The following is a 27644-nucleotide window of genomic DNA, read 5'->3' on the forward strand; positions in this document are numbered from 1 at the left end:
CACCAACATCAAAACCTCATCCCAACTGTGAAGTATGGTGGTGGGGCATCATGGTTTGGGGCTGCTTTGCTGCATCAGGGCATAGACGGATTGCCATCATCGAAGAAAAATGAATTTCCAAGTTTATCAAGACATTTTGCAGAAGAACTTAAGGCCATCTGTCCACCAGCTGAAGCTCAACAGAAGATGGGTGTTGCAACAGGACAACGACCCAAAGCATAGAAGTAAATCAACAACAGAATGGCTTAAACAGAAGAAAGTACGCCTTCTGGAGTGGCCCAGTCAGAGTCCTGACCTCAACCCGATTGAGATGCTGTGGCATGACCTCAAGAAAGCGATTCACACCAGACATCCGAAAAATATTGCTGAACTGAAATAGTTCTGTAAAGATGAATGGTCAAGAATTACTCCTGACTAGAGTTGAGCGAACACCTGGATGTTCGGGTTCGAGAAGTTCGGCCGAACTTCCCGGAAATGTTCGGGTTCGGGATCTGAACCCGACCCGAACTTCGTCCCGAACCCGAACCCCATTGAAGTCAATGGGGACCCGAACTTTTCGGCACTAAAAAGGCTGTAAAACAGCCCAGGAAAGGGCTAGAGGGCTGCAAAAGGCAGCAAAATGTAGTTAAATCCCCTGCAAACAAATGTGGATAGGAAAATGAATAAAAATAAAATAAATAAAAATTAACCAATATCAATTGGAGAGAGGTCCCATAGCAGAGAATCAGGCTTCATGTCAGCAGAGAATCAGTCTTCATGTCATAGCAGAGAATCAGGCTTCACGTCACCCACCACTGGAACAGTCCATTGTCATATATTTAGGCCCCGGCACCCAGACAGAGGAGAGAGATCCCATAGCAGAGAATCTGGCTTCATGTCAGCAGAGAATCAGTCTTCATGTCATAGCAGAGAATCATGCTTCACGTCACCCAACATTGGAACAGTCCATTGTCATATAATTTAGGCCCCGGCACCCAGACAGAGGAGAGAGGTCCCATAACATAGAATCTGGCTTCATGTCAGCAGAGAATCAGTCTTCATGTCATAGCAGAGAATCAGGCTTCATGTCACCCACCACTGGAACAGGCCACTGTCAGATATTTTTAGGCCCCGGCACCCAGACAGAGGAGAGAGGTCCCATAACATAGAATCTGGCTTCATGTCAGCAGAGAATCAGTCTTCATGTCATAGCAGAGAATCAGGCTTCATGTCACCCACCACTGGAACAGGCCACTGTCAGATATTTTTAGGCCCCGGCACCCAGACAGAGGAGAGAGGTCCCATAACAGAGATTCAGGCTTCATGTCAGTGACTCAGCAGAGAATCAGTCTTCATGTCATAGCAGAGAATCAGGCTTCATGTCACCCACCACTGGAACAGGCCACTGTCAGATATTTTTAGGCCCCGGCACCCAGACAGAGGAGAGAGGTCCCATAACAGAGATTCAGGCTTCATGTCAGCAGAGAATCAGTCTTCATGTCATAGCAGAGAATCAGGCTTCACGTCACCCACCACTGGAACAGTCCATTGTCGCATATTTAGGCCCAGGCACCCAGGCAGAGGAGAGAGGTCCCATAGCAGAGAATCTGGCTTCGTGTCAGCAGAGAATCAGTCTTCATGTCATAGCAGAGAATCAGGCTTCATGTCACCCACCACTGGAACAGGCCACTGTCAGATATTTTTAGGCCCCGGCACCCAGACAGAGGAGAGGTTCATTCAACTTTAGGTTGCCCCGCAATATAATGGTAAAATGAAAATAAAAATAGGATTGAATGAGGAAGTGCCCTGCAGTACAATAATATATGGTTAAGGGGAGGTAGTTAATGTCTAATCTGCACAAGGGATGGACAGGTCCTGTGGGATCCATGCCTGGTTCATTTTTATGAACGTCAGCTTGTCCACATTGGCTGTAGACAGGCGGCTGCGTTTGTCTGTAATGACGCCCCCTGCCGTGCTGAATACACGTTCAGACAAAACGCTGGCCGCCGGGCAGGCCAGCACCTCAAGGCATAAAAGGCTAGCTCTGGCCACGTGGACAATTTGGAGACCCAGAAGTTGAATGGGGCCCGAACCATCAGTCCAGTACGTGGAGGGTGTGCACAGGTACTGTTCCACCATGTTAGTGAAATGTTGCCTCCTGCTAACACGTTCCGTATCAGGTGGTGGTGCAGTTAGCTGTGGCGTGGTGACAAAACTTTTCCACATCTCTGCCATGCTAACCCTGCCCTCAGAGGAGCTGGCCGTGACACAGCTGCGTTGGCGACCTCTTGCTCCTCCTCTGCCTTCGCCTTGGGCTTCCACTTGTTCCCTGTGACATTTGGGAATGCTCTCAGTAGCGCGTCCTACAACGTGCGCTTGTACTCGCGCATCTTACTATCACGCTCCAGTGCATGAAGTAAGGTGGGCACATTGTCTTTGTACCGTGGATCCAGCAGGGTGGCAACCCAGTAGTCCGCACACGTTAAAATGTGGGCAACTCTGCTGTCGTTGCGCAGGCACTGCAGCATGTAGTCGCTCATGTGTGCCAGGCTGCCGAGAGGTAAGGACAAGCTGTCCTCTGTGGGAGGCGTTATCGTCATCGTCCTGCGTTTCCCCCCAGCCACGCACTAGTGAGGGCCCGAGCTGCGTTGGGTGTCACTCCGCTGTGAACATGCTTCATCCTCAGTCCTCCCTCCACCTCCTCCTCGTCCTCCAGTAGTGGGCCCTGTCTGGCCACATTTGTACCTGGCCTCTGCTGTTGCAAAAAACCTCCCTCTGAGTCACTTCGAAGAGACTGGCCTGAAAGTGCTAAAAATGACCCCTCTTCCTCCTCCTCCTCCTCCTGGGCCACCTCCTCTTCCACCATCGCCCTAAGTGTTTTCTCAAGGAGACATAGAAGTGGTATTGTAACGCTGATAACGGCGTCATCGCCACTGGCCATGTTGGTGGAGTACTCGAAACAGCGCAACAGGGCACACAGGTCTCGTATGGAGGCCCAGTCATTGGTGGTGAAGTGGTGCTGTTCCGCAGTGCGACTGACCCGTGCGTGCTGCAGCTGAAACTCCACTATGGCCTGCTGCTGCTCGCACAGTCTGTCCAGCATGTGCAAGGTGGAGTTCCACCTGGTGGGCACGTCGCATATGAGGCGGTGAGCGGGAAGGCCGAAGTTATGCTGTAGCACAGACAGGCGAGCAGCGGCAGGATGTGAACGCCGGAAGCGCGAACAGACGGCCCGCACTTTATGCAGAAGCTCTGACATGTCGGGGTAGTTGTGAATGAACTTCTGCACCACCAAATTCAGCACATGCGCCAGGCAAGGGATGTGCGTCAAACCGGCTAGTCCCAGAGCTGCAACGAGATTTCGCCCATTATCGCACACCATCAGGCCGGGCTTGAGGCTCACCGGCAGCAACCACTCGTCGGTCTGTTGTTCTATACCCCCCCACAACTCCTGTGCGGTGTGGGGCCTGTCCCCCAAACATATGAGTTTCAGAACGGCCTGCTGACGTTTACCCCGGGCTGTGCTGAAGTTGGTGGTGAAGGTGTGTGGCTGACTGGATGAGCAGGTGGAAGAAAAGGAGGAGGAAGCTGAGTAGGAGGAGGAGGAGACAGGAGGCAAAGAATGTTGCCCTGTGATCCTTGGCGGCGGAAGGACGTGCGCCAAACAGCTCTCCGCCTGGGGCCCAGCCGCCACTACATTTACCCAGTGTGCAGTTAGGGAGATATAGCGTCCCTGGCCATGCTTACTGGTCCACGTATCTGTGGTTAGGTGGACCTTGCCACAAATGGCGTTGCGCAGTGCACACTTGATTTTATCGGATACTTGGTTGTGCAGGGAAGGCACGGCTCTCTTGGAGAAGTAGTGCCGGCTGGGAACAACATACTGTGGGACAGCAAGCGACATGAGCTGTTTGAAGCTGTCTGTGTCCACCAGCCTAAATGACAGCTAAATAACTTGACCAGCAAAAGCAGTAATGACAGATTTGGATGAATATAAATGTGAGGCCAATTTTTTAGGCGCTGGGTGACAGGTATACTTTTACACACAGAATTAGACTTGGAATTGCACAGTAGCGGGTGTGTGAAGTTATTGAAAATAAATTGGTGACAGGCTCAGCTTGACCCTGATGTAGGATATAGCCAAAAAATAACCACACTATTGATGGTTAAATGCACTTGGTGACAGGCTCAGCTTGCCCCTGATGTAGTATATGGCCAAAAAATAACCACACTATTGATGGTTAAATGCACTTGATGACAGCTTGACCCTGATGTAGGATATAGCCAAAAAATAACTACACTATTGATGGTTAAATGCACTTGGTGACAGGCTCAACTTGCCTCTGATGTTGTATATAGCCAAAAAATAACCACACTATTGATGGTTAAATGCACTTGATGACAGCTTGACCCTGATGTAGGATATAGCAAAAAATAACCACACTATTGATGGTTAAATGTACTTGGTGGCAGCTTGTGCTGGCGCACCACAAGCCACAAAATGGCCGCCGATCACCCCAGAAAAAAGTGACTGACAAACGCTCTGGGCAGCCTAAAAACAGTGAGCAATTGAATAGCAGCAGTTCAATGATCCACAGCTGTAGATTGATCACTGAATGAAGTCTTTTGGAGGAGTTAATCACTGCCTAATCTCGCCCTAACGTCGCAGCTGCAACCTCTCCCAACACTTGTATCAGCAGAGTGACGTGCAGCGCTACGTGACCCAAGCTTATATAGAGGCTGGGTCACATGCTGCACTGGCCAATCACAGCCATGCCAATAGTAGGCATGGCTGTGATGGCCTCTTGGGGCAAGTAGTATGATGCTTGTTGTTTGGCTGCTTTGCAGCCTTTCAAAAAGCGCCAAGAAAGCGCCGAACACCGAACCCGAACTTTTACGAAAATGTTCGGGTTCGGGTCCGTGTTACAGTTCGGGTTCGCTCATCCCTACTCCTGACCGTTGTGCACGTCTGATCTGCAACTACAGGAAACTTTTGGTTGAAGTTATTGCTGCAAAAGGAGGTTCAACCAGTTATTAAAAATAAGGGTTCACATACTTTTTCCACCTACACTGTGAATGTTTACATGGTGTGCTCAATAAAAACATGGTAACATTTAATTCTTTGTGTGTTATTGTTATTAGTTTAAGCAGACTGTGATTGTCTATTGTTGTGACTTAGATGAAGATCAGATCACATTTTATGACCAATTTGTGCAGAAATCCATATCATTCCAAAGGCTTTACATACTTTTTCTTTCAACTGTATGTCCAGACATATCTCAACCTCCACTGACAGAACATTCCAGAATAGATAACTTATTGAACACCCCTCATACTAGCTCTTTAATAAAAATGGTGGCAAGGTGCAAATGTTTATACTTTAGCAGCAGGCACGATGTTTAAACTTCTCACAGTTTCTCTCCGTATCTGAGTCTGAATGTTAGAGGTAAACTGCTCCCTGAGTCAGTGTTCCAATATATCTATACTTTCTCTCAATCTGCACTTAATGTCCTGACAAACTTTAAATATGTAGTTGTATAATTTTTTTGATAATTTATTAAAAAGAAATTTTTTATTTTTTTGCATTGACAAGTATACTGACCTTTTGTTATGACACTTTGTTGGTTCTAGGGGCCTTCCATTTCTCTTGATCATCTTTGAGATATTTCTACACTTTGATTCGAGTCCACCTGGGGTAAAGGTTCTGTTGACTGGACATGATTTGGAAAGACACACCCCTTTCTATGTAAGGTCTCACAACTGACAATGCATATCAGATCGAAAACTCTTCCATGATGAGGAAAGAACTGACTGCACAGCTCAGAGACATGATTGTCTAGATGTTCAGATCTAAAGGGTACAGAATATTTCTGCTGCACTGAAAGTCCCCAAAACACAATGACCTATAATTTTTAAATTGAAAAGTTTGGAACAATCATAACTCTTCTTAAACCAAGAACCCAATGCTTAATCTGGCTGAGCTCCAAAGATTCTGTGTACAGATGGGAGAACCTTTCAAAAGGTCAACTATGACTGCAGCACTCCACCAATCTGGGCTTTATGGCAGATTGGCTAGAAATAAGTCTCTCCTCAGTTAAAGACACCTAAAAGCCTGCATGGAGTTTTCAATAAAATAAAAATCACCTGAAGGACTCTTAGGCCTCTTTCACACGAACGTGTGCACTCCGTGGCTGTTTGGTGGACCGCGGGTACCGTTTCGTGTACATTCACTTCAATGGGACTGCAAATCCGGAGATGCGGAATGGTGCGGGGTTTCGTCCTGCACTTCCGTTCCACAAAAAGAACATGTCCTATATTTTTGCGGAACGGCCGGATCGCGTACCCATTAAAGTAAATGGGTCCGCGATCCGCTGCGGCTGCCCCACGGTGGGTGTTCGAGCATTGCGGCCCGCAGCACGGCCACAGGGCGCACACGTTCGTGAGAATGTAAGAAACAAGAATATCTGGCCTGAAAATCTGAATGGCGCAAAGTACAGAGATATTCTTAATTAAAACTTGATCCATGTTTTAAACTTTAGACTAGATTGTCCACCTTCCAACAAGACATTGACCCAAAGCAGACAGCTAAGAAAACACAGGAGTGGCCTAGGAAACTGTCAATGTCCTTGAGTCACCCAGCCAAAGCCCTGACTTGAACACAATTGATAATATCCTGAGAGATCTGAAAATGGCTGTACACAGACAGTCCCCATTCAATTCATAATATTTACAGATTCTTTAACCCCTTCATGCCCAGCGCCGTACATGTATGGCGCGCTGATCGGGCGGGTGCAGGAGCTGCGCCCGCCCGATCAGCGGCAGGGGTCCGGCAGTCACTGATAGCCGGACCCCTGCTGTATGTGCCGGCATTGGTAAAAGCACCGAAGTCGGCGCATTAACCACTGCACAGCCGCGGTCAGCGCGGACCGCGGCACGTGCGATGTCCGTGCAGGGAGGAAGCAGCCATTGGGTCACTGCGCTGCTGTGACCGGGGCCCGATTGCAGGGAAGACAGTCTATGCCTTCCTTAGGCATCGTGGCTGCCTTCCGTAACAGCCTGTGAGATCCAGCCCCCTGGATCTCAGTCAGGAAGGCTGTAAGTGTATTACAGAAGTATTGTCATGCATTGTAAAGGGGATCAGACCCCCCAAAGTTGAATGTCCCAAGTGGGGACAAAAAAATAAAAAAATTTAGTTTACAAAAAATTTAAAGATTATTATTTTTTTTAAATAGGGAAAAAAAAGAAAAGTAGACATATTAGGTATCACCGCGTCCGCATTGACTGGCTCTATAAAAATATCACATGACCTAACCCCTCAGGGTGAAAACACCGTAATTTAAAAAAAATAAAAACTGTGCTAAAAAAAAACATTTTTTTGTCACCTTACATCACTAAAAGTGTAACTCCAAGCGATCAAAAAGGTGTATGCCCCCCAAAATAGTACCAATCTAACCATCCCCTCATCCCACAAAAAATGAGCCCCTAACTAAGACAACGCCCCAAAAAATATTAAAAACTATGGCTCTCAGACTATGGAGACACTAAAACATGAATTTCTTTTGTTTCAAAAATGATATTATTGTGTTAAATGTAAAAAAAAAAAAAGAAAGTAGACATATAGGCTACTTTCACACTAGCGTTCGGGTGTCCGCTCGTGCGCACCGTTTGAAGGGGCTCACGAGCGGCCCCGAACGCATCCGTCTGGCCCCAATGCATTCTCAGTGGAGGCGGATCCACTGAGAATGCATCCGCCTGCCAGCGTTCAGCCTCCGCTCCGCTCAGTGAGCGGACACCTGAACGCTGCTTGCAGCGTTCGGGTGTCCGCCTTGGCCGTGCGGAGGCGAGCGGATCCGTCCAGACTTATAATGGAAGTCAATGGGGACGGATCCGCTTGAAGATGACACCATATGGCTCAATCTTTAAGCGGATCCGTTCCCCATTGACTTTCAATGTAAAGTCTGAACGGATCCGCTCAGACAACTTTCACACTTAGAAAATTTTCTAAGTTTTAATGCAGACGCATCCGTTCTGAACGGATGCGAACGTCTGCATTATCGGAGCGGATCCGTCTGATGAAACATCAGACGGATCCGCTCCGAACGCTAGTGTGAAAGTAGCCTTAGGTATTGCCAAATCCGTAAGGACCCTGCCTCTATAAAAAAAACACATGACCTAACCCCTCAAGAATTATTTTTTTTTCAAAAAGCCATTTGCCACCTTACATCACAAAAAGTGTAATACCAAGCCATCAAAAAGTCATACACACCCCAAAATAGTACCAAACTGTCATCTCATTCTAGCAAAAAATGAGACTCTACCTAAGACAATCGCCCAAAAAATAAAAAAAACTATGGCTCTCAGAATATGGAAACACTAAACATGATATTTTTTATTCAAAAATGCTGTTATTGTGTAAAACATAAATAAATAATAAAGTATACATATTAGGTAATGCCGCGTCCGTAAGAACCCCGATGTTTAAAAATATCACATGACTTAATCCCTCAGACGAACACCGTAAAAAAAAAATATAATTGTCACCTTACATCACAAAAAGTGTAATAGCAAGCGATCAAAAAGTTATATGCACCCTAAAATAGTACCAATCAAACCATCATCTCATACAAAAAATAATAATTAGCCCCTACATAAGACAGTCGCCCAAAAAATAGAAAATAAACTATGGCTATCAGAATATGGAGACACTAAAATGTTTTATTATGTAAAACTGAACCAAACAACCATATTTGGTATTGTTGCTTGTGGAACACCTAAAGGGTTAACAAAGTTTGCAAAATCAGTTTAAATACATTGAGGGGTATATAGTTTTCTAAAATAGAGTCATTTTTGGGTGGTTTCTATTATGTAAGCCTCACAAAGTGACTTCAGACCTGAACTGGTCCTTAAAAAATGGGTTCTGGAAATTTTCTGAAAAATTTCAAGATTTGCTTCTAAACTTCTAAGCCTTCTAACGTCCCCAAAAAATAAAATGGCATTCAAAAAATGATCCAAACATAAAGTAGACATATGGGGAATGTAAAGTAATAACTATTTTTGGAGTTATCACTATCTATTATAAAAGTAGAGAAATAGAAATTTGGAAATTTGCAATTATTATACTGGAACTGGAATACGTGGTTCAGTTCTGGGCACCAGTCCATAAAAAGGATGCCCTGGAGTTAGAAAAGTACAGAGGAGAACAACTAAACTCATAAAGGGCCTGGAAGATCTAAGTTATGAGCAAAGATTAAATTAACTAACTGAATTTGTTTAGCCTTGAAAAAAGATATCTAACGGGGGGCAAGATTAACCTGTAAAAATATATAAACGGACCATACAAAAAATATCAAGGGAAGCTATTCTGTGTTAAACCCCCTCAAAAAACAAGTGGCCACTCCCTACGCCTGGAGAAAAAAAGATTCAGTCAAAAGAGGTGACAAGCATTCTTTACAGTAAGATCTGTGAATCTCTGGAATAGCCTGCCGCAGGAGCTGGTCAAAGCAAATACAGTAGATGGCATCAAAAAAGGTTTAGATTACTTTTTAATTCAAATAACATTGAGGCTTATGACAATGTATAGAAATCTTGTTCTACAAACCCTTTCCCCATGGTCCAAACCCTTTTTAAAAGGAAGATGGACATTGATCCAGGGCTTTGTTCCGTGGATCAATATAGCAGGATTACAAGTTGGACTTGATGGACTTGTCTTTTTCCGACCTTGACAACTATGTAACTATGTAACCTGACAGGGCTTGAGAGGATCTGCAGAGAAGAATGGCAGTAAATTCCCAAATTTAGATTTTAAAGACTGGAGACCCTAATTTCTGCCAGGGGTGATTCAACTAAGTACTAAGTAAAGGGTCTGAACTATGAATACTTATGCGAATACAAGATTTTAGTTTTTCCTTTTTAACCCCTTATGGACACATGACGTACCGGTACGGCATGTTTCCCGAGTCCTTAAGGACACATGACGTACCGGTACGTCATGGCTTTAAAACGCGATTGCGGCGCCGCTGGGGTTAATCGGAACAGGATGCCTGCTGAAATCATTCAGCGGGCATCCTGTCACAATGCCGGGGGGTCATGTGACCCCCCCATATCGGCGATCGCAGAAAACCGCAGGTCAATTCAGACCTGCGGTTTGCTGCGTTTCCCATCCATTTGGGTCTCCGGTGACCCGATGAACCGGAAAAAGACTGATCGGTGGTGTGATTACACACCACCAATCACAGTACGAACATTTGGGAGAGGCGGTGCTGGCCGTGGTGCTGAATGTCGCTGTCCAGGGTGCTGATTGGTGCAGGGAGAGAGGTGCGAGATTCAAACTTCCAGCGCTCCTCTCTCCCCTCCTCTTCCTGTTCAGCACCTGCACCCTCCAGCACCGTCCTCACCAGGCTTCTGCAATCCCCCCCATCGGCACCCATCACCCCCCTGCACCCATCACCCTCCAGGTAGGTTAGGGTCAGTGAGGGAGAGGCACCGTTAGGCAGGAATAGAAGGGAAAAGTTAGTTAGGAAAAAAAAACTTTATCTAAACTTATTGTTTTTTAGCTTTGAGACCCTAGACCCCCCCCCTGCCGAGATGAGGACATTTTGGGGCCTCGTGCTGCACATGGGTCTAGTGCAAAAACCCAGTGTCAGGCAGTACTGGAGTGGGGACGTCCTTTACCAGACCCCATTCTACAGTATGGCCATGACACACTCCCGGTTTGAGGCCATCTGGAAATGTCTGCATTATTCAGATATTGCAGCATGTCCCCTCCGAGGTGATCCTGCCTATGACCGTCTGTATAAGATACGGCCGGTCATCGATCACTTCGGGGCCAAATTTGTACAGGCCTATGTTTCTGGAAGAGAGATCGCGGTTGATGAGTTTCTCGTTGCGTTCAAGGGGAGACTCAGTTTCCGCCAATACATTCCCACTAAGCGGGCAAGGTATGGCGTGAAGCTGTACAAAATTTGTGAGAGTGCCTCAGGGTACACTTACAAATTTTGTGTGTACGAGGGGCGAGATTCCTGTATTCAACCCCCAGAATGTCCCCCCACTCTGGGTGTTAGCGGGAAACTCGTGTGGGACCTTATGTACCCACTGCTAGATAAGGGTTACCACTTGTACGTGGATAACTTTTATACTAGCATTCCCTTGTTCAGGTCCCTTGCCGCCAGATCCACGTTCGCTTGTGGGACCGTGCTGAAAAATCTGCGCGGCCTCCCTGCCCACCCCCTCCAGGTACCTATCCCCAGGGGTAAGACCTGTGCCCTTACCAGTGGAAACCTGTTGCTGGTCAGGTATAAGGACAAGAGGGATGTCCTTTGTGAGACAGTGACAGGTCTCACTCAGGTTAGAGGCATGGAAGGGGTGGATAGTGTGGTCCACACCCCTGTTCCACCTCAGGTGAGACAGCTGGAGGTAATCAGCCTGGCATAAGGCACCTCCCAGAGTGTCAGAAAGGGGGGAGTGTGTTACCTGTGGACAGAGGCCTGGAGGCTCTGTCTGTGTGGTCTCAGCTGGGCAAGGCTGAGGGACCACAAGGCTGGGAGATAGCCTGGAGTTGGGGGACGCAGCGACGCCTGGGAGGGTCGCAGGGCCATAGTCAAGCAGACTACTGAGCCCCAATCCCCCACAAGAAATACTGGACTGGAGACAGTGGGCGTACTGTGCTCTGTACAGCCAGGAGGCTGTGGGACATTGGCTGACAAAGCCGCATGTGTTCACAGGGTGTGAACTGTGACTTTAGGTGAGTCAGGATATTATATGTTTAGTTAGAGCCCAGCCGGGCAGGTGTTTATTTTGTACCATTTATGTTTGGATTGCTGAGGAGCCAAATAAAGTGATGTTTGGACCAGAAACTTGGTGTCTGGCGACGATATTTGTGTGAATCACCCCCGGAGAAGAGCTAACCCCCCACACCTTGTACTGTCCACAATCCACGGTAACGGCATCACCCCTGTCCCTGTGCGAGGTACCGCGGCAACGGTCCTCAAGCCCGATTGTATCATCGACTACAATCGGTATATGGGAGGTGTTGATCTCTCTGATCAAGTCCTCAAGCCATATAATGCCATGGCAAAACCCAGGCATGGTACAAAAAAGTTGCGGTCTACTTGGTACAGGTTGCCTTGTACAACTCTTTTGTACTATTCCGAAGCGCTGGCAGCACAGGGACATTCCTCCAATTCTATGAGGCAGTCCTCAAGGACCTGATTTTTTCAGACCGGGAAAGAGCAGGCCGAGTACCTTGGGAATTGGAGGCGCCCGGATCGTCCCTGGCCAACATTTTCCAGGTGTGGTCCCCCATACTGGAAAGAAGGGACAAACCCTAAAAAGATGCAGAGTGTGTCACAAGAGGGGGATACGGAAGGACACCACCTCTCAATGTGACACTTGCCCCGATCATCCGGGCCTCTGCGTTATCGATTGCTTCAGGGAGTATCACACTTCCATGGAGTACAACATTTTTATAATCCCCAACATTCCCCTAGAGAACATAAAAAACTATGGCTCTCAGACTTGAGACACGGAAACAATTTTTTTTTTCCAAAAAATATTAGTTTTAGTGCAGGCATCCTCAAACTGCGGCCCTCCAGATATTGTAAAACTATAACTCCCAGCATGCCCAGACAACCTACAGCCATCAGCAGGGCATGGTGGGAATTGTAGTTTTACAACATCTGGAGGGCCGCAGTTTGAGGATGCCTGCTTAGTGTCTCCAAAGTCTGAGAGCTATACATATTGGGCATCGCCGCGTCCGTAAAAATCGTCTCTATAAAAATAATATTTAACCCAACCCCCCCGGATGAACAGCGTTAAAAAATAAAAATAAAAAAACGTGTAAAAAAAAAGCCATTTTTTGTCACCTAACATCACAAAAAGTGTAATAGCGAGCTATCAAAATGTCATATGCACCCCCAATTAGTATCAATAAAACCGCCATCTCATCCCGCAAAAAATGAGCCCCTACATTAGATAGTCGCCCAACAACAACAAAAAAAAACTGTAGCTCCCAGGCTATGGAGATACTAAAATAATTTTTTTTGGTTCCTAGAATGATAATATAGTGTAAAATCTAAATACATTTTAAAATGTAGACATATTAGGTATCGCCACGTCCGTAAGAATCTTCCCTATAAAAATAACATTTGACCAAACCCCTCGGATGAACAGCGTTAAAAATATAAAATAAAAACGGTGCCAAAACACCATTTGAATCCTTTTTTTCTGGTAATAAAGCAAGGGTTAACGGCTAAACAAAACTAAATATTTATTGCCCTGATTCTGTAGTTTGCAGAAACACCCCATATGTGGTCGTAAATGGCTATATAGCCACACGGCAGGGCATAGAACGAAGGGAACGCCATATGGTTTCTGGAAGGCAGATTTTGATGGACTGTTTTTTTTTGACACCATGTCCCATTTGAAGCCCCCCCTGATGTAGCCTAGACTAGAAACTCCAAAAAAGTGACCCCATCTAAGAAACTACACCCCTCAAGGTATTCAAATGTTACTTTACAAACTTTGTTAACCCTTTAGGTGTTCCACAAAACTAAATAGCGAATGTAGAAACAATTTTAGAATTAAAATTTTTTGTTACCTTGCCTCAAAAAAGTGTAATATAGAGCAATCAAAAATCATATTTACCCTAAAATAGTCCCAAAACAACAACCACCTTATCGCGTAGTTTCCTAGATGGGGTCACTTTTATGGAGTTTCTACTCTAGGGGTGCAGCAGGGGGCTTGAAAGGGTACATGGTGTAAATAAACCAGTCCAGCAAAATCTGCCTTCCAAAAACCCCTTCTTCTATGTCCTGCCGTTTAGCCAAATAGTAGTTTACGACCAAATATGGGGTGTTTCTGCAAACTACAGAATCAGGGCAACCTATATTGAGTTTTGTTTGGCAGTTAACCCTTACTTTATTACTGGAAAAAATGGGTTGAAATGGAAAATTTTCCAGAAAATTTTAATTTCAAAATTGACTCTCCATCTGCCATTAACTAAAGGGTTAACAAAGTTTGTAAACCCAGTTTTGAATACCTTGAGGGGTGTACTTTCTTAGATGGAGTCACTTTTTTGGAATTTCTATTCTAGGGGTGCAACGGGGGGCTTGAAATGGGACATGGTACAAACAAAACCAGTCCTGCAAAATCTGCCTTGCAAAAACCATATGACGTTCCCCTCCTTCTTCTTGTTCTCCCGTTTAGCCAAACAGTAGTTTACGACCACATATGGGGTGTTTCTGCAAACTACAGAATCAGGGCAACCCATATTGAGTTTTGTTTAGCAGTTAACCCTTGCTTTGTTCCTGGAAAAAAATTATATTGGAAAAATTTCCAAAAAATTGAAATTCTTAAATTTTATGTCCATTTGCCATGAAGTCTTGTAGAACACCTAAAGGGTTAAAAAAGTGTGTAAAATCAGTTTTGAATACCTTGAGGGGTGTAGTTTCTAAAATGGGGTCATTTTTGGATGGTTTCTATTACGTAAGCCTCACAAAGTGACTTCAGACCTGAACTGGTCCATAAAAACTAAACTTCTAAGCTATGTAACATCCCCAAAAAATAAAATATCATTCCCAAAATGATGCAAACATGAAGTAGACATATGGGGAATGTAAAGTCATCACAATTTTTGCGGGTATTACTATGTATTACAGAAGTAGAGAAACTGAAACTTTGAAATTTGCAAATTTTTCAAAATGTTTTGTAAATTTGGTATTTTTAATGCAAAAAAATTTACTTTTTTGACCCAATTTTAGCAGTGTCATGAAGTACAATATGTGACGAAAATCTCAGAACGGCCTGTGTAAGTCAAAGCGTTTTAAAGTTATCAGCACTTAAAGTGACACTGGTCAGATTTGCAAAAAATGGCCTGGTCCTTAAGGTGAAATAGGACTGTGTCCTTAAGGGGTTAAATATATTAGCAAAACTTTTGAATATTCTGTTCTCACTTTGCAGTTATGGGTTATTCAGTGCAGAATGATGGGGTAAAACTTTAATTTTTTTATTTTAGCACAAGGCCGCAACATAACAAAATGTGAAAAAAGTGGAAGTGTCTAAAGACTACCCAGATATACACTGCTCAAAAAAATAAAGGGAACACTTAAACAACACAATGTAACTCCAAGTCAATCACACTTCTGTGAAATCAAACTGTCCACTTAGGAAGCAACACTGAGTGACAATCAATTTCACATGCTGTTGTGCAAATGGGATAGACAACAGGTGGAAATTATAGGCAATTAGCAAGACACCCCCAATAAAGGAGTGGTTCTGCAGGTGGTGACCACAGACCATTTCTCAGTTCCTATGCTTCCTGGCTGATGTTTTGGTCACTTTTGAATGCTGGCGGTGCTTTCACTCTAGTGGTAGCATGAGACGGAGTCTACAACCCACACAAGTGGCTCAGGTAGTGCAGCTTATCCAGGATGGCACATCAATGCGAGCTGTGGCAAGGTGGTTTGCTGTGTCTGTCAGCGTAGTGTCCAGAGCATGGAGGCGCTACCAGGAGACAGGCCAGTACATCAGGAGACGTGGAGGAGGCCGTAGGAGGGCAACAACCCAGCAGCAGGACCGCTACCTCCGCCTTTGTGCAAGGAGGAACAGGAGGAGCACTGCCAGAGCCCTGCAAAATGACCTCCAGCAGGCCACAGATGTGCATGTGTCTGCTCAAACGGTCAGAAACAGACTCCATGAGGGTGATATGAGGGCCCGACCTCCACAGGTGGGGGTTGTGCTTACAGCCCAACACTGTGCAGGACATTTGGCATTTTCCAGAGAACACCAATATTGGAAAATTCGCCACTGGCGCCCTGTGCTCTTCACAGATGAAAGCAGGTTCACACTGAGCACATGTGACAGACGTGACAGAGTCTTGAGACCCCGTGGAGAACGTTCTGCTGCCTGCAACATCCTCCAGCATGACCAGTTTGGCATTGTGTCAGTAATGGTGTGGGGTGGCATTTCTTTGGAGGGCCACACAGCCCTCCATGTGCTTGCAAGAGGTAGCCTGACTGCCATTAGGTACCGAGATGAGATCCTCAGACCCCTTGTGAGACCATATGCTGGTGCGGTTGGCCCTGGGTTCCTCCTAATGCAAGACAATGCTAGACCTCATGTGGTTGGAGTGTGTCAGCAGTTCCTGCAAGACGAAGGCATTGATGCTATGGACTGGCCCGCCCGTTCCCCAGACCTGAATCCAATTGAGCACATCTGGGACATCATGTCTCGCTCTATCCACCAATGTCACGTTGCACCACAGACTGTCCAGGAGTTGGCAGATGCTTTAGTCCAGGTCTAAGAAGAGATCCCTCAGGAGACCGTCCGCTACCTCATCAGGAGCATGCACAGGCATTGTAGGGAGGTCATACAGGCACGTGGAGGCCATACACACTACTGAGCCTCATTTTGACTTGTTTTAAGGACATTACATCAAAGTTGGATCAGCCTGTAGTGTGTTTTTCCACTTTAATTTTGAGGGTGACTCCAAATCCAGACCTCCATGGGTTGAAAAATTTGATTTCCATTTTTTTTATTTTTGTGTGATTTTGTTGTCAGCAAGTATTTCAGAAGAATATTTAATTAATTCAGATCTAGGATGTGTTATTTTTGTGTTCCCTTTATTTTTTTGAGCAGTGTAGTATATACATTTTTTAATTTTTGGAAAAAACAAGTTTTTTTTGTGTCACTGTATTCTATAAGCCATAATGTTTCTGTTGACAGAACTGTATGAAGGCTTTTTTTTTTTTTTTTAAGCACGAGTTGTTTTTTCTACCAGTGCCATTTTGGGATACAAATGGCATTTTAATCAATTTGTTTATCCCATTTTTTTATGGGGTTTGTGGAGACACAAGGGTCAGTGGGTGCTCTCAACTGCCGGCCTGGCTATTTTTATAAAGACCGTGCAGGGCTAGCACTCATACCACCAAACGTGTTCCTTTGCCATCGGTGAAACACTGCTCAGACAGGTTGAGGGTACAATGGTCCGGTAAGACTATTGCATAACCAACAGTCAGCAGCATATATTAAAGTCCCAGCAAGGACACAGAATGGCACATGTGACAGTGATTCACCTTACCACTATACAGATGACTGTGCTGAGGCAGGGGAGAGGTGAGTCCCTTTCCTTTCCTCTGACAGGCTGCAGGCACTAGGCCGGCAGCCTATCAGAGGCCGGGGGAATCCGGCGCAATGACGTCATCGCGCTGCCTGAGCTGTACAGCCCGGGACACAGGCCGGAAGAGGCCTGCATCGCATCGCTGCCAATGAGGTAAGTATAAGTGTTTATTTTTTTTGTGTACAATACTGGTGGCTACTGGCACATAATGGGGGGCTCTGGCTACTGGCACTTAATGGGGGGCTCTGGCTACTGGCACTTAATGGGGGGCTCTGGCTACTGGCACTTAATGGGGGGCTCTGGCTGTCATTACTGGCACATAATGGGGGGCTGTCATTACTGGCACATAATGGGGGGCTGTCATTACTGGCACATAATGGGGGGCTGTCATTACTGACACATAATGGGGGGCTCTGGCTACTGGCACATAATGGGGGGCTCTGGCTGTCATTACTGGCACAAAATGGGGGGCTGTCATTACTGGCACATAATAGGGGGCTGTCAATACTGGCACATAATGGGGGCTGTTATTACTGGCACATAATGGGGGCTGTCATTACTGGGACAAGGGGGGGCTGTCATTACTGGCACATTGGGGGGCTTTTATTACTGGCACATGATGGGGGGCTGTTATTACTGGCACATGATGGGGGGGCTGTCATTACTGGCACATGATGGGGGTCTGTTATTACTGGCACATGATGGGGGGGCTATTACTGGCACATTATTGGGGGCATCTACTGAGGCCACGAAGAAGAAGTGTTTTATATGGGGGGCTCTGTACAGTAGAATTTTATACTGGGACACATTATGGTGGGTACTATGAGGAAGGGGGGAGAGGAGTACTATGGGGTTATCTACGGGGGACACTAAGAAGGGGTATTTTATACTTGCAAATTATGGGGGACACTGAGGGCATCTACTGGGGCATTTTATACTGGTACATTATGGGGGGCACTAGGAGGAAGGGGGAGAGGAGCACTATGGAGGCATTTACTGGGGGCACTATATAGGGGTATTTTATACTGGCACATTATGGGGGCACTATGGGGACATTAGCTCAACTGGGGGCATTACAAGGGGGTATTTTTTGCACTGTCACATTATAAGGAGAATTATTTCTACTGGGGGGGGGGGGGGCATTATGGTGGGCTTTATTACTCCCCCATGGTGTGAGCTCCCTAGTAGCAGCACCATCCTCTCCCTGCTCTGGTATCCCTCTGCCCTTTCTACAAATCCTTATTATGAAATCTTTCTCATTAGGATAAAACACATCAGCTCCACCGACCCCCTGGCCAAGTGTTGAAGTGGTGTCCGAGATCCCCAAGGGCCAAGCCAAGTAATTGTAAGTTTTCATGTGAAATATGTTTGTTATACACATATAGCCTACACTGTGCCACACAGTATACAGTATACCTCTATACTGTGTAGTCTGTTCTATAAGCACCATTGTTTTGTGGCGGCGGACAGAAAATAATCTGGAAGTGCCCCTCCTGAGACCAGGCTCTGGATCCGCCACTGCACCCAGTTAAGCCAATTATCTCACACAGCTTAACTCTGTAAAAACTGGTTTTGGGCAGAAAAGCCATGCTTCCTTTGGTCACAAAGGACTTTTACTAACTTTTGAACCCCTGGTCTAATTCGTGCCATTTTTTGATATGTTGTTCCCATGAATGGATTGATTCTGAAAATATAAGTTTTATGTGGATGTGATGCATACTTTTAAAGTTATGAATATTGTATAAAACTGTATTTTCCTGCCTGTGATAATTACATTAACCCATTATGTAAGGTAATTGTATCACAGGCAGAGGGGAGGATTTTGTGTGGGAGTGTCTGAGTGTATTGTACATGTTTACTGGTTGTTTTACAAAACCCTGTGGGTGGTACTAATGTGTATATAAGAACAATAAACCCACAGCTCTGGCTGTCCACTGCTTTACCCTCAACACAGAGCTTGGTCTCGTTCTTTGGGGGATTGTATGCTGTTCCAGTCCGACTGCTAGGAGTGTAAACCTTTCATATGGTTTTTCCTATTCGGCTGTATGCAGCATTCATATGGTTTCCAGTTCGGGAGATTGGGGTCTTTAGTAGCTGCCTTTACATCTGGAAAGGGAATATCTCATAAACTGCGTTTACCCCCTTTTTATGTCTGGGGTGCCGTTACAGTCCCCATACAGCAGAAGATAGAAAGTGCAGAAGCCAAATTCCTGCCACAGTTTAGAGCTACTAAGCAGATGTCCTTTCCTGCAAGCTCCAGGTACATGAGAGTGCAGAAGATAATTTCCTGCCAACCATTGCCAATACCTGCTGTGACCTAAGACTAAAGCTGTATCTTGCTTGGATGAAAGTTACAATCAGTAAAGACAAGTTTGAACTTTACTCAAGGTCTGGATCTCAATTACTGCTGCAAATTCCTCTATTACTCCTACTAGCACCACATTCAATTTATTGAAAGTGAGCCAGGATCTAGGAGTCCAGCCGTACCCAGGTAGGAGACACTGTTGACACCATTACCACTACCATACAGAGACATTACACCACTCTGGCATTCCTAACCTGGTATGTGAGTTGCAACATCTTGGAGGGCCCTGTGACAGCACCCTGCGCACGCTGCAATTGGCGTCACGAACAAAACTATAGACTATGACCTACACCTGACCCAGCCATTGCATAATTTGGTGTCCGTGTAACTTTACCCACAGTCCAGCTCATTGCATATTGTATTACAGGTAATGTGCCTGGTTATGCAGCAGATGGCAGCGTATCCGGCAGAGATAGATCTTTAGATAGAATGGAGCTGACTATTCCATCCTCCACCTTTTTGGGCAGAAGTGGATTTGTCCTGTTTCCTACTGATTACTACAGTCGCTATGGAACACAGTATCTAAATGATTTAACGGCAGAGGGGATTATAGTTTTTTTTAAATTCTATTTCCTGAACATAATTATGGGGGCTTCCACCTCTCCTGAACTGTTCATAACATCATTTAGAAAACTTTTTAAAAGTTGCTTTACAGCAGTCACATGGGCCATAGACACACTGTACAGGAGGGGACCTCATTGACTTTTATGGAACAGTTTTCTAGGCATGCTCTTTTACCTGTGCAGAGGTCATCTTACAAGCAAGGAGCAGATACGCTTTGACAATCACCTATTGTGAATAGAGGATCCTGTGTTATCTATACACATTGGGCTGATATTTGTCATTTTAAACCTGCCTGCGTTGATAAGGCGATAACTGCATTAAAGTGATATGTACAAACCAAGAAGTGACACGGATCAGCGGGTGTAAACCCACTTTGCCACTGACTGGCTATACTCTGGAGGGGCGTGTCTAAGCAACTACCTGGTTTTCACTAGAGCCTCTGATGGTGAGGATAGACTTGAGCAGTTAGGGTAGTTGCCAGAGGCTACTCCAGAGCAATCCCCGAGTCAGTGGCAGCTAGTCCGGACAGACCAGGAGGTACCTGAGTTGGTACCTGAAGTATAAGCGTAGTCAGGCAAGCAGAGACATTAACAGGAGCAACGGTGCAGGACCGAAGGACGCAGCAGAGACGTGGTCAGACAGACAATAGGTCAGGCAGGCGGCACAGGTACAGGTCAGGCAATCTGGGTCGGCAACAGAAGAGTCAAAGCAAGCAGGAAGGGATCAGACGATAAGCAGAATCCAGGAACGAAGTATAGGTCAGGAGCACACATGAGTATCAGGAACTAACATACGCAAGGACCTTGACACTGAGGCATCTGAGGAGAGGGCTGAGCCAACTTAGTACCTGAAGGAGAGCCAGGTTGGTCAGCAAGGTCATATGACCTAATCCACACAGCCCAGGGAGTGATGCGCTCCGCCCATAGAGCAGTGTAACATGAAACCAGCCGAACACAGGCTGTGACCAGGGCTAAGTTGAAGCTGTGGAGCAGACTCCTCAGAAGCAATAGCAGAAACAGACCCCAGGACCGCAGCGGTGAAATGGGAAGCACGGGCCACAGGTCAACGCTGGGCAGGGGAACAGCGGCGTACAGCAGCCACTGTTGCATAAAGCATAGTGCCCAGTGTAAAAACTGCAGGTCTTTATGGTTTTTGTTTAAATATAGATATTGCCATGGAAAATTTAACTTATTAATAATTCTTTAAAAATGTGTTTAACATAAAAATGTAATTTAAACAATAGGTCATTTTCTGATAATACATTCCCATTAAATTACAGTTAAAAGGACATTTCAATGAGATTATTTTTAACTTAATATTTTTGAAGAGCAACTTTTAGAATTTGTAGCTGTTTTTCTTTTTCATTTTGGCAGTACTAAACCATTGAAAATTAAATCCACATTATTGTAGATAGGGAATCCATAGTCAGTTTACTGCTGCTGTGAGGGAAGATGATCCTCATTATAATAATAGGTGTAAAATTGGAATAACTGCATTATACTTCTATTTTTCTCTTGATAGGTCTACACAGGGGTGTAGCTATAGGGTGTCCAGAAGTAGCAGTCGCTACTGGGCCCCGGAGCCTGAGGGGGCCCAAAGACCCTTTTGCTGCATGTGAAGACAATGGTATTATAGAAAGTGCATGCTATTCAAGTTACACCTCTGGCTAGAGGTAAGGGGTTAGGTCAAGAATTTGCCATGGGGGGAGGAATGCCGTTTCAATTTTTGCCTCAGGCAGCACAATGGCTATGTGCTTCCCTTCCCCTGGCCACAAAGCACTGAGAGAAGGGGGGCCCAAGCTGAACTCTTGCACCAGGGCCCACGAGCCTTTAGCTACGCCCCTGAGTCTACAGTAAATAAAGATGCCCACAGAAGAACATTCATTAAATCGTCTCAAACACTTTCAAGCTCACTTCCGTAGTATAAAAACTATATAAAATGATCTCAAAAAGTATAACTTTACATTAACTAGTCTAATATGTGATGCTGTAATTGAGTTACTACAGGGGGACTCTGACGGTAAAAGTTAAGCAAGAGAGTTTGCCACGCTAAAAGTCCAAACTGAAAGAGCCAGGACAGGAAGTAGAATACATGGTGTAACTTAATAAAATGATTTCCACAAATCCATCCACCTGTTATCAATAGATAAAATTGTTGATGGAAATGTCTTTTTAAATCGCAAAACTGGTCATCATGCAAGTTTTTATTATTGAATAGGTTATTTCAAATAGGGAGATACCATAGGGGCATAGCGAGGGGGTCAGACGGGGCATGTGCCCCGGGCGCAGACTGTTGCAACATTGAGGGAGCACAGCCAAGCAGAAGGAATAACTGAGAGAGGAGGACACAACAGATTTGGCAGATAGAGGCCGCTTGCTTTTCACCCACAGCCCGCTCACACACTGCAGAGCTGCACACCTGCACTGCTTCCCCACACCCCCACTCCTTCCGATGCGGTCAGCTGTTCTGGACTTCAGAACAGCTGATCGCTAGTTAGCTTGCTAAAGGCTGTCTCTGCCGATAGCCTCTAGCAAACGATCCATCAGCCAGGGCGGCCAGGGCTGCACTCAGTGCAGTGACTCTGGCGCAGCCCTGGCAGGCCCGGCATAAAACAGCGGGAGAGAGGAGCATGGGAACAGTGGCCCCGACCACCATGCTGTGTTTCTGGTGTGTGCAGTGTCCAAGAGGAGAGCCTGAGAAGCCTGGAGGAGCTGTGCCCTGCCCTGCTGAGCTGTTGCCCTGGCCTCAGTGGCCTGTAGTCAACTGAACTGACCCCAGTCTCCCTTCCACCTTCAGCCAGGAGGATTCAGCCAGCCCAGGGCAGGTACAGTCATTGGCCATGTTTTTGACCAATACTGTTGTAGTGACTCAGTGATAGAAAAGGGTCCCCCCTCCCCCATAAACATTCCTGACTCAAGCCATACATACTGCCCACTGATCAAGCGGTTGCAGAAGCTGCAATTGCTTGATCAGAGGCAGGTGCCTACCCTGGCAGTCAGTTACTGACAGTCATGCCTGAGGCCTCTTCTGTACCCACTGGCATCAAGCGATGTCTGGGTACAGCAAGGGGCATAATTACTGTGAGGGGGCACAATGTGGGCATGAGTACTGTGTGGTAGCACTAAGAGGAAATGCTCTAGCTTACCCTGTTATACATTGAAATGGCTCATTCTTAAAGGACCAGCACAGCACCTCCTGCTGGGAATTTCACGGGGCAGTCACCATCCCTTCCTTATGTGGTTATTCTTTTTTCTCTGTCACCACAGGGACCTTAGTCCGTATCCTGCGGACATCACGCCGATGCCAGCAAAACCCTGGATGAGGTAGGACCAGTTGGGTCTTTCGTTTATTGCAAGGAGTATTAGTACGGCTGTGTACCCTATGATAGATTTTATTAGGTGGGACTAGGTGAGTATAGTCATGCATTGGGTGGAGTTAAAGGCACGCTGGGTGCACCGCTTAGCTACTGCCTCTTTATGTAAATTTGAGTCGGGGGGAAAGAGCAAATCTGAATCCTTGCCCCAGGTGCAGGAAAACCTAGCTACTCCTCTAGATACCAAATATATCTATATAATTTGCACTATTGTTACAATGGCACCTGTCAATGACAGCAAGTGAACAAGCATATATCAGTTCTTGAAGTTTTGCTGGGAACAGAAAAAATGGGCAAACTTAAAGGGGTTGAAAATGAGCTGTGTATAACTTGATGGACAATACATTAGTAAGTGCCTTGTATTAACTTTCTCTACATGATAAATGCCACTTACTGAAGTGAGACAATCCTTTTAAGGATCTGAGTGACTTTGACTATTATGATTGCTAGATGAATTGGTCGGAACACCCCACAGGCCTTGTGGGGTGTTCCAGTTATGCAGTGGGTAGTAACTACCAAAAGTGGACTAAGGACACCCATTGATAGGTCATACATGCCCATTACTTATGGCTGTTGCATGTGGGGAGCTAAGGCTAGCCCATCTGGTTCAATCCCACAGATTGCTTTAAAAGCTAATGCTGATCATTTTCAGAGGCTGATCATTATATCATTATTCAGGGAAACAGAAACAGAGTACCTCCCATACACTCTATTGTTCAAACAGCAACACTTTTATAAAATTGCAAAGCATTATCAAATTGCAACAAGTCATTAACAGTTTCAGGACCAATCCAATTTTGGTGGCAACGATTTCATTTTTTTCCTCCTCGCTTTCCAAAAGCCCTTTTTTATTTTTCGTCTTTTTGAGGGACGAGTTGTATTTTTTGTGGCACCAAGTAATGTTCAGTATGATGTATTGCAAAATAAATAAATAAATAAATAAATAAATTTGCCAGGTAGAGTGGAGAGTAAAGGAATTTGGCCATTGTTTTTTTTGGGGGGGGGGGTTCATTTTTACAGCCTTCACTATGCAGTAATTTTTATAAACCCCCCATGATTGTATTTTGGGTGGCAATCTGGTTCTTTTAAAGCTGGTCTCATGCGTGTTTTGTGCTTGCTTCACACATTACTGTTAACTATATAAGACATAACAGGCAGACAAATAAAACTTTGGCTTGTCTTACCATACCTTGTTATTCAACTCGGAAGATTCCTCTGTGTGATAAAGCATTAGAGCATCTTCTGAAAAATTCAAATTTACCAATACCTCCAGGCAGGGGTATTGTAATATACTTTCAGGCTTTGTGTTGGAATTATGAATACAGTTGGCTCTCTCTTTGAAAGTAGCTTGAACGAGGGTACACTTAGTTTCTTTAGTCCACACACTATGAAAACAAATATAATATAAGCTTTGTTGTTTATTAAATACGGTATTGACTTATGGAAAGCAGTACATGTAACATATGGTATAACTTTATAGTAATGCACTTTAGTTGTTTGATCTAACTGTTTGGTCCTGTGGTAAAAATGAAACTTGGATTGCTATGGGAAATTTGACTGTTATTGACTGTTATTTCATGATTCGTTTGAGTCTGTAAAATCAGTAGACTGTGCCTGCCATGATCTCACTGATCCTGGTGGGCATGGTCGCTGGAATGCTCATCTGTCCCTCCAGAAGTCCATGATCGTCAACGTTTTTCTGCCCCTTCACAGTGAGTCAGGGACGGGAAAAGAAAAAAAGAGTGTTAGTCACTGGACCTTCAGGTAGAGGGTCCCGAAATAACTTAGCAGGGCGCCAGAGGGAAGGCAAAAAAGAGCAATATATGAAAAATATAGATTTAAATAAGAAAAAATTATATTATACAAATATATTTCTTAGTGAAACATAGGTGGCCAGGCTGCCTATGGTCTCTACCTAGCCTTAGAGAACTCAGGGTAGGTGATAGAGAATGAGGATAGTGGTGCGGGAAACATGCTAAAAAGACCAAAAGAAGAGGCGCCAAATTCCCTAGGAGATAATCAGATAAAGGCTATGAGGTGGATCATAGAGACCCGTATAATGTAATCTATATAGACTTGTTTCCTTGTATCTCAAAGGATAGAGATATAGAGTAGCAATACTTACACATATCGAAAATTACGTGTTACAATCAAAATAGATTCATATAAAATCAAATATTAATATAAAACCATATAGAATCAAAGCCAAATTGACGATTATGTTCCATTATTTTGAACATTCATTTTAATTTATTTTAGCATTATCTATTTTAAGTCTTATCAGCATGCAGTCCCTTACCCAGATGTTTAGTTTAGTTTATTTTAAATTAATATCTACTCGTTCTTTTAACGTAAGAACTATTTATATGAATATGTAGTCTATAATCTACATGATTATTTGCCTGAATGTGTGGGTTCTAATGGCTGTCTATCATTATCTTTACGAATTTGTCTATGTACGCATGTATCTCTTTGCCCATTTGTTTATTTTTATTTTTTATTTGTATATATGAAAAGGTAGCCTTTCCAAAAGAAACGAGACACTGCTAAGGTTGAACAATGGAGTTTACGATTATAATTTAAATTCTTTCCTTCTAGTATATGTACTCTGGGCCCCTGCGTTCCACCGGTGCATGCCAAGTGACGACTGGTGACGCAGGCACCCGATCACACGACTCGGCACCCGATCATGTGACCTAACCATCGAACACTACATTTCTTTCGTTCACCTGAAACCGGAAGGCCGTAGCTTTCCTCCCTTTATTCTTTGGTGAGGTCACGTGTACTCACGGCCTGGTCTAAGTCACTGGTGATCATACTGATCAGGGCCCGCTGCCACTTGACCCCGCCTCCTAAGTGCCCCACATATTCGAATATTATGACAAGACGTATATGGTTTATTCTTCTGGTGTGCGCGATGTGTGGCTTCCGGTTCGGATATGCGTTCCACAGTGGAACGCACCAGAAGTTCCAGGGTGCGTTCCACTGTGGAGCACACCGGAGGTGGCGCATCGCCATTCTGGATATCTGAAGATTGCTGCAATGTTATAGTTATAGTGTCCTTTTATACTTATCCATGTGTTAGCTGTCTGTGTATTAATTTGAATTTAAACTTTGTGTATTAATTCCAATTTTAACTATATGGGCCGACAACTTGTTTCCGGTGCGTTCCAGCGTAGAACGCATGCGGAAACCAGAGGTGACGTCGCTAGAAGCCTTTTTGGCGTTTTTTTCATGTCTATTTAAATACCACCTTTTGTTATTGTACTCATATCTGCTCCTGATGAAGGGGACCCACTATTAGGCCCCGAAACACATTGAGCTTCCTCTTCTCCCCTACCCTGGCATTGGAATAAAAGAAAAAGTTCAAGATACACTGTTGAGTTTTTCTTGAGCTTTATCCCACATTACCCTCCTGGGTGAAGTGAGTCACTAACAATTTGGCTTTGATTCTATATGGTTTTATATTAATATTTGATTTTATATGAATCTATTTTGATTGTAACACATAATTTTCTATATGTGTAAGTATTGCTACTCTTTATCTCTATCCTTTGAGATACTGCAGCGTCCCACTACGTGTGTGTGGGCACTGCTTAAAAGTACTTTTTGATCTTAACAATTACATTGTGCAGTATGGTATAACTCTGTATGTATGTATCTGCAAAATCCCTGTTTCCAGGCAGATTAGGTGTAATTTATACATCCCGCCACTAGATGGGGATAAAGTTCAGGTCCTATATATACCCAGGTCAGGCCTAGTTAGTTAGTTGAGACAGATGAGAGTTGAATAGAGTGGTACCAGAGTTCAGTGTGGAGATCAGTAAGTAGACTGATACTGAGAGAGTGAAAAGGTGCAGATCCAGCACTTCAGCTCTGAAGAAAAGTTTTAGTCCAGAAAGGGACAAGATAAAAAGGACAGACTTAAATACATCCAGAGGATAAAAGCCGTAAACCAGGCATAAAGGACCTTTGGGATATTCAGGTGCAGGATACCATACCCTCCGGCAACCTAACCAAAATTGCACTGATATTGAAGCTAACCCACTGCTCCAAAACTAAGAAACCTGAAAAGCCTAGAAACAGTGGATTTGCAGAATTGACTCTGTACCATCAAAAGACTGCATATCTGTACTGCTGCAACCTAAGACATCTAAAGTAAAAGTTGTGAGTTGCATCTTACCACTGTCTACCTCCTTTTTACCACTACTGGTTGTACCACCATTAACGGTACTGGCGTCACGACAAAA

At 44.8% G+C, this 27644-nt stretch overlaps 1 protein-coding gene across 1 annotated transcript in view; it reads right to left on the minus strand.

The window, feature by feature from the left end:
• KCNMB1 (potassium calcium-activated channel subfamily M regulatory beta subunit 1) overlaps positions 1-27644 on the minus strand; it is a 174515-nt gene that overhangs the window by 72924 nt on the left and 73947 nt on the right. Inside the window, exon 3 of the mRNA XM_040404759.1 lies at positions 24584-24779. Coding sequence (XP_040260693.1) covers positions 24584-24779 — 196 coding nt within the window. The remainder of the gene's footprint in view (positions 1-24583; positions 24780-27644) is intronic.

Source organism: Bufo bufo, chromosome 1, assembly GCF_905171765.1.
Source record: "Bufo bufo chromosome 1, aBufBuf1.1, whole genome shotgun sequence".
NCBI classification, from domain to species: domain Eukaryota; kingdom Metazoa; phylum Chordata; class Amphibia; order Anura; family Bufonidae; genus Bufo; species Bufo bufo.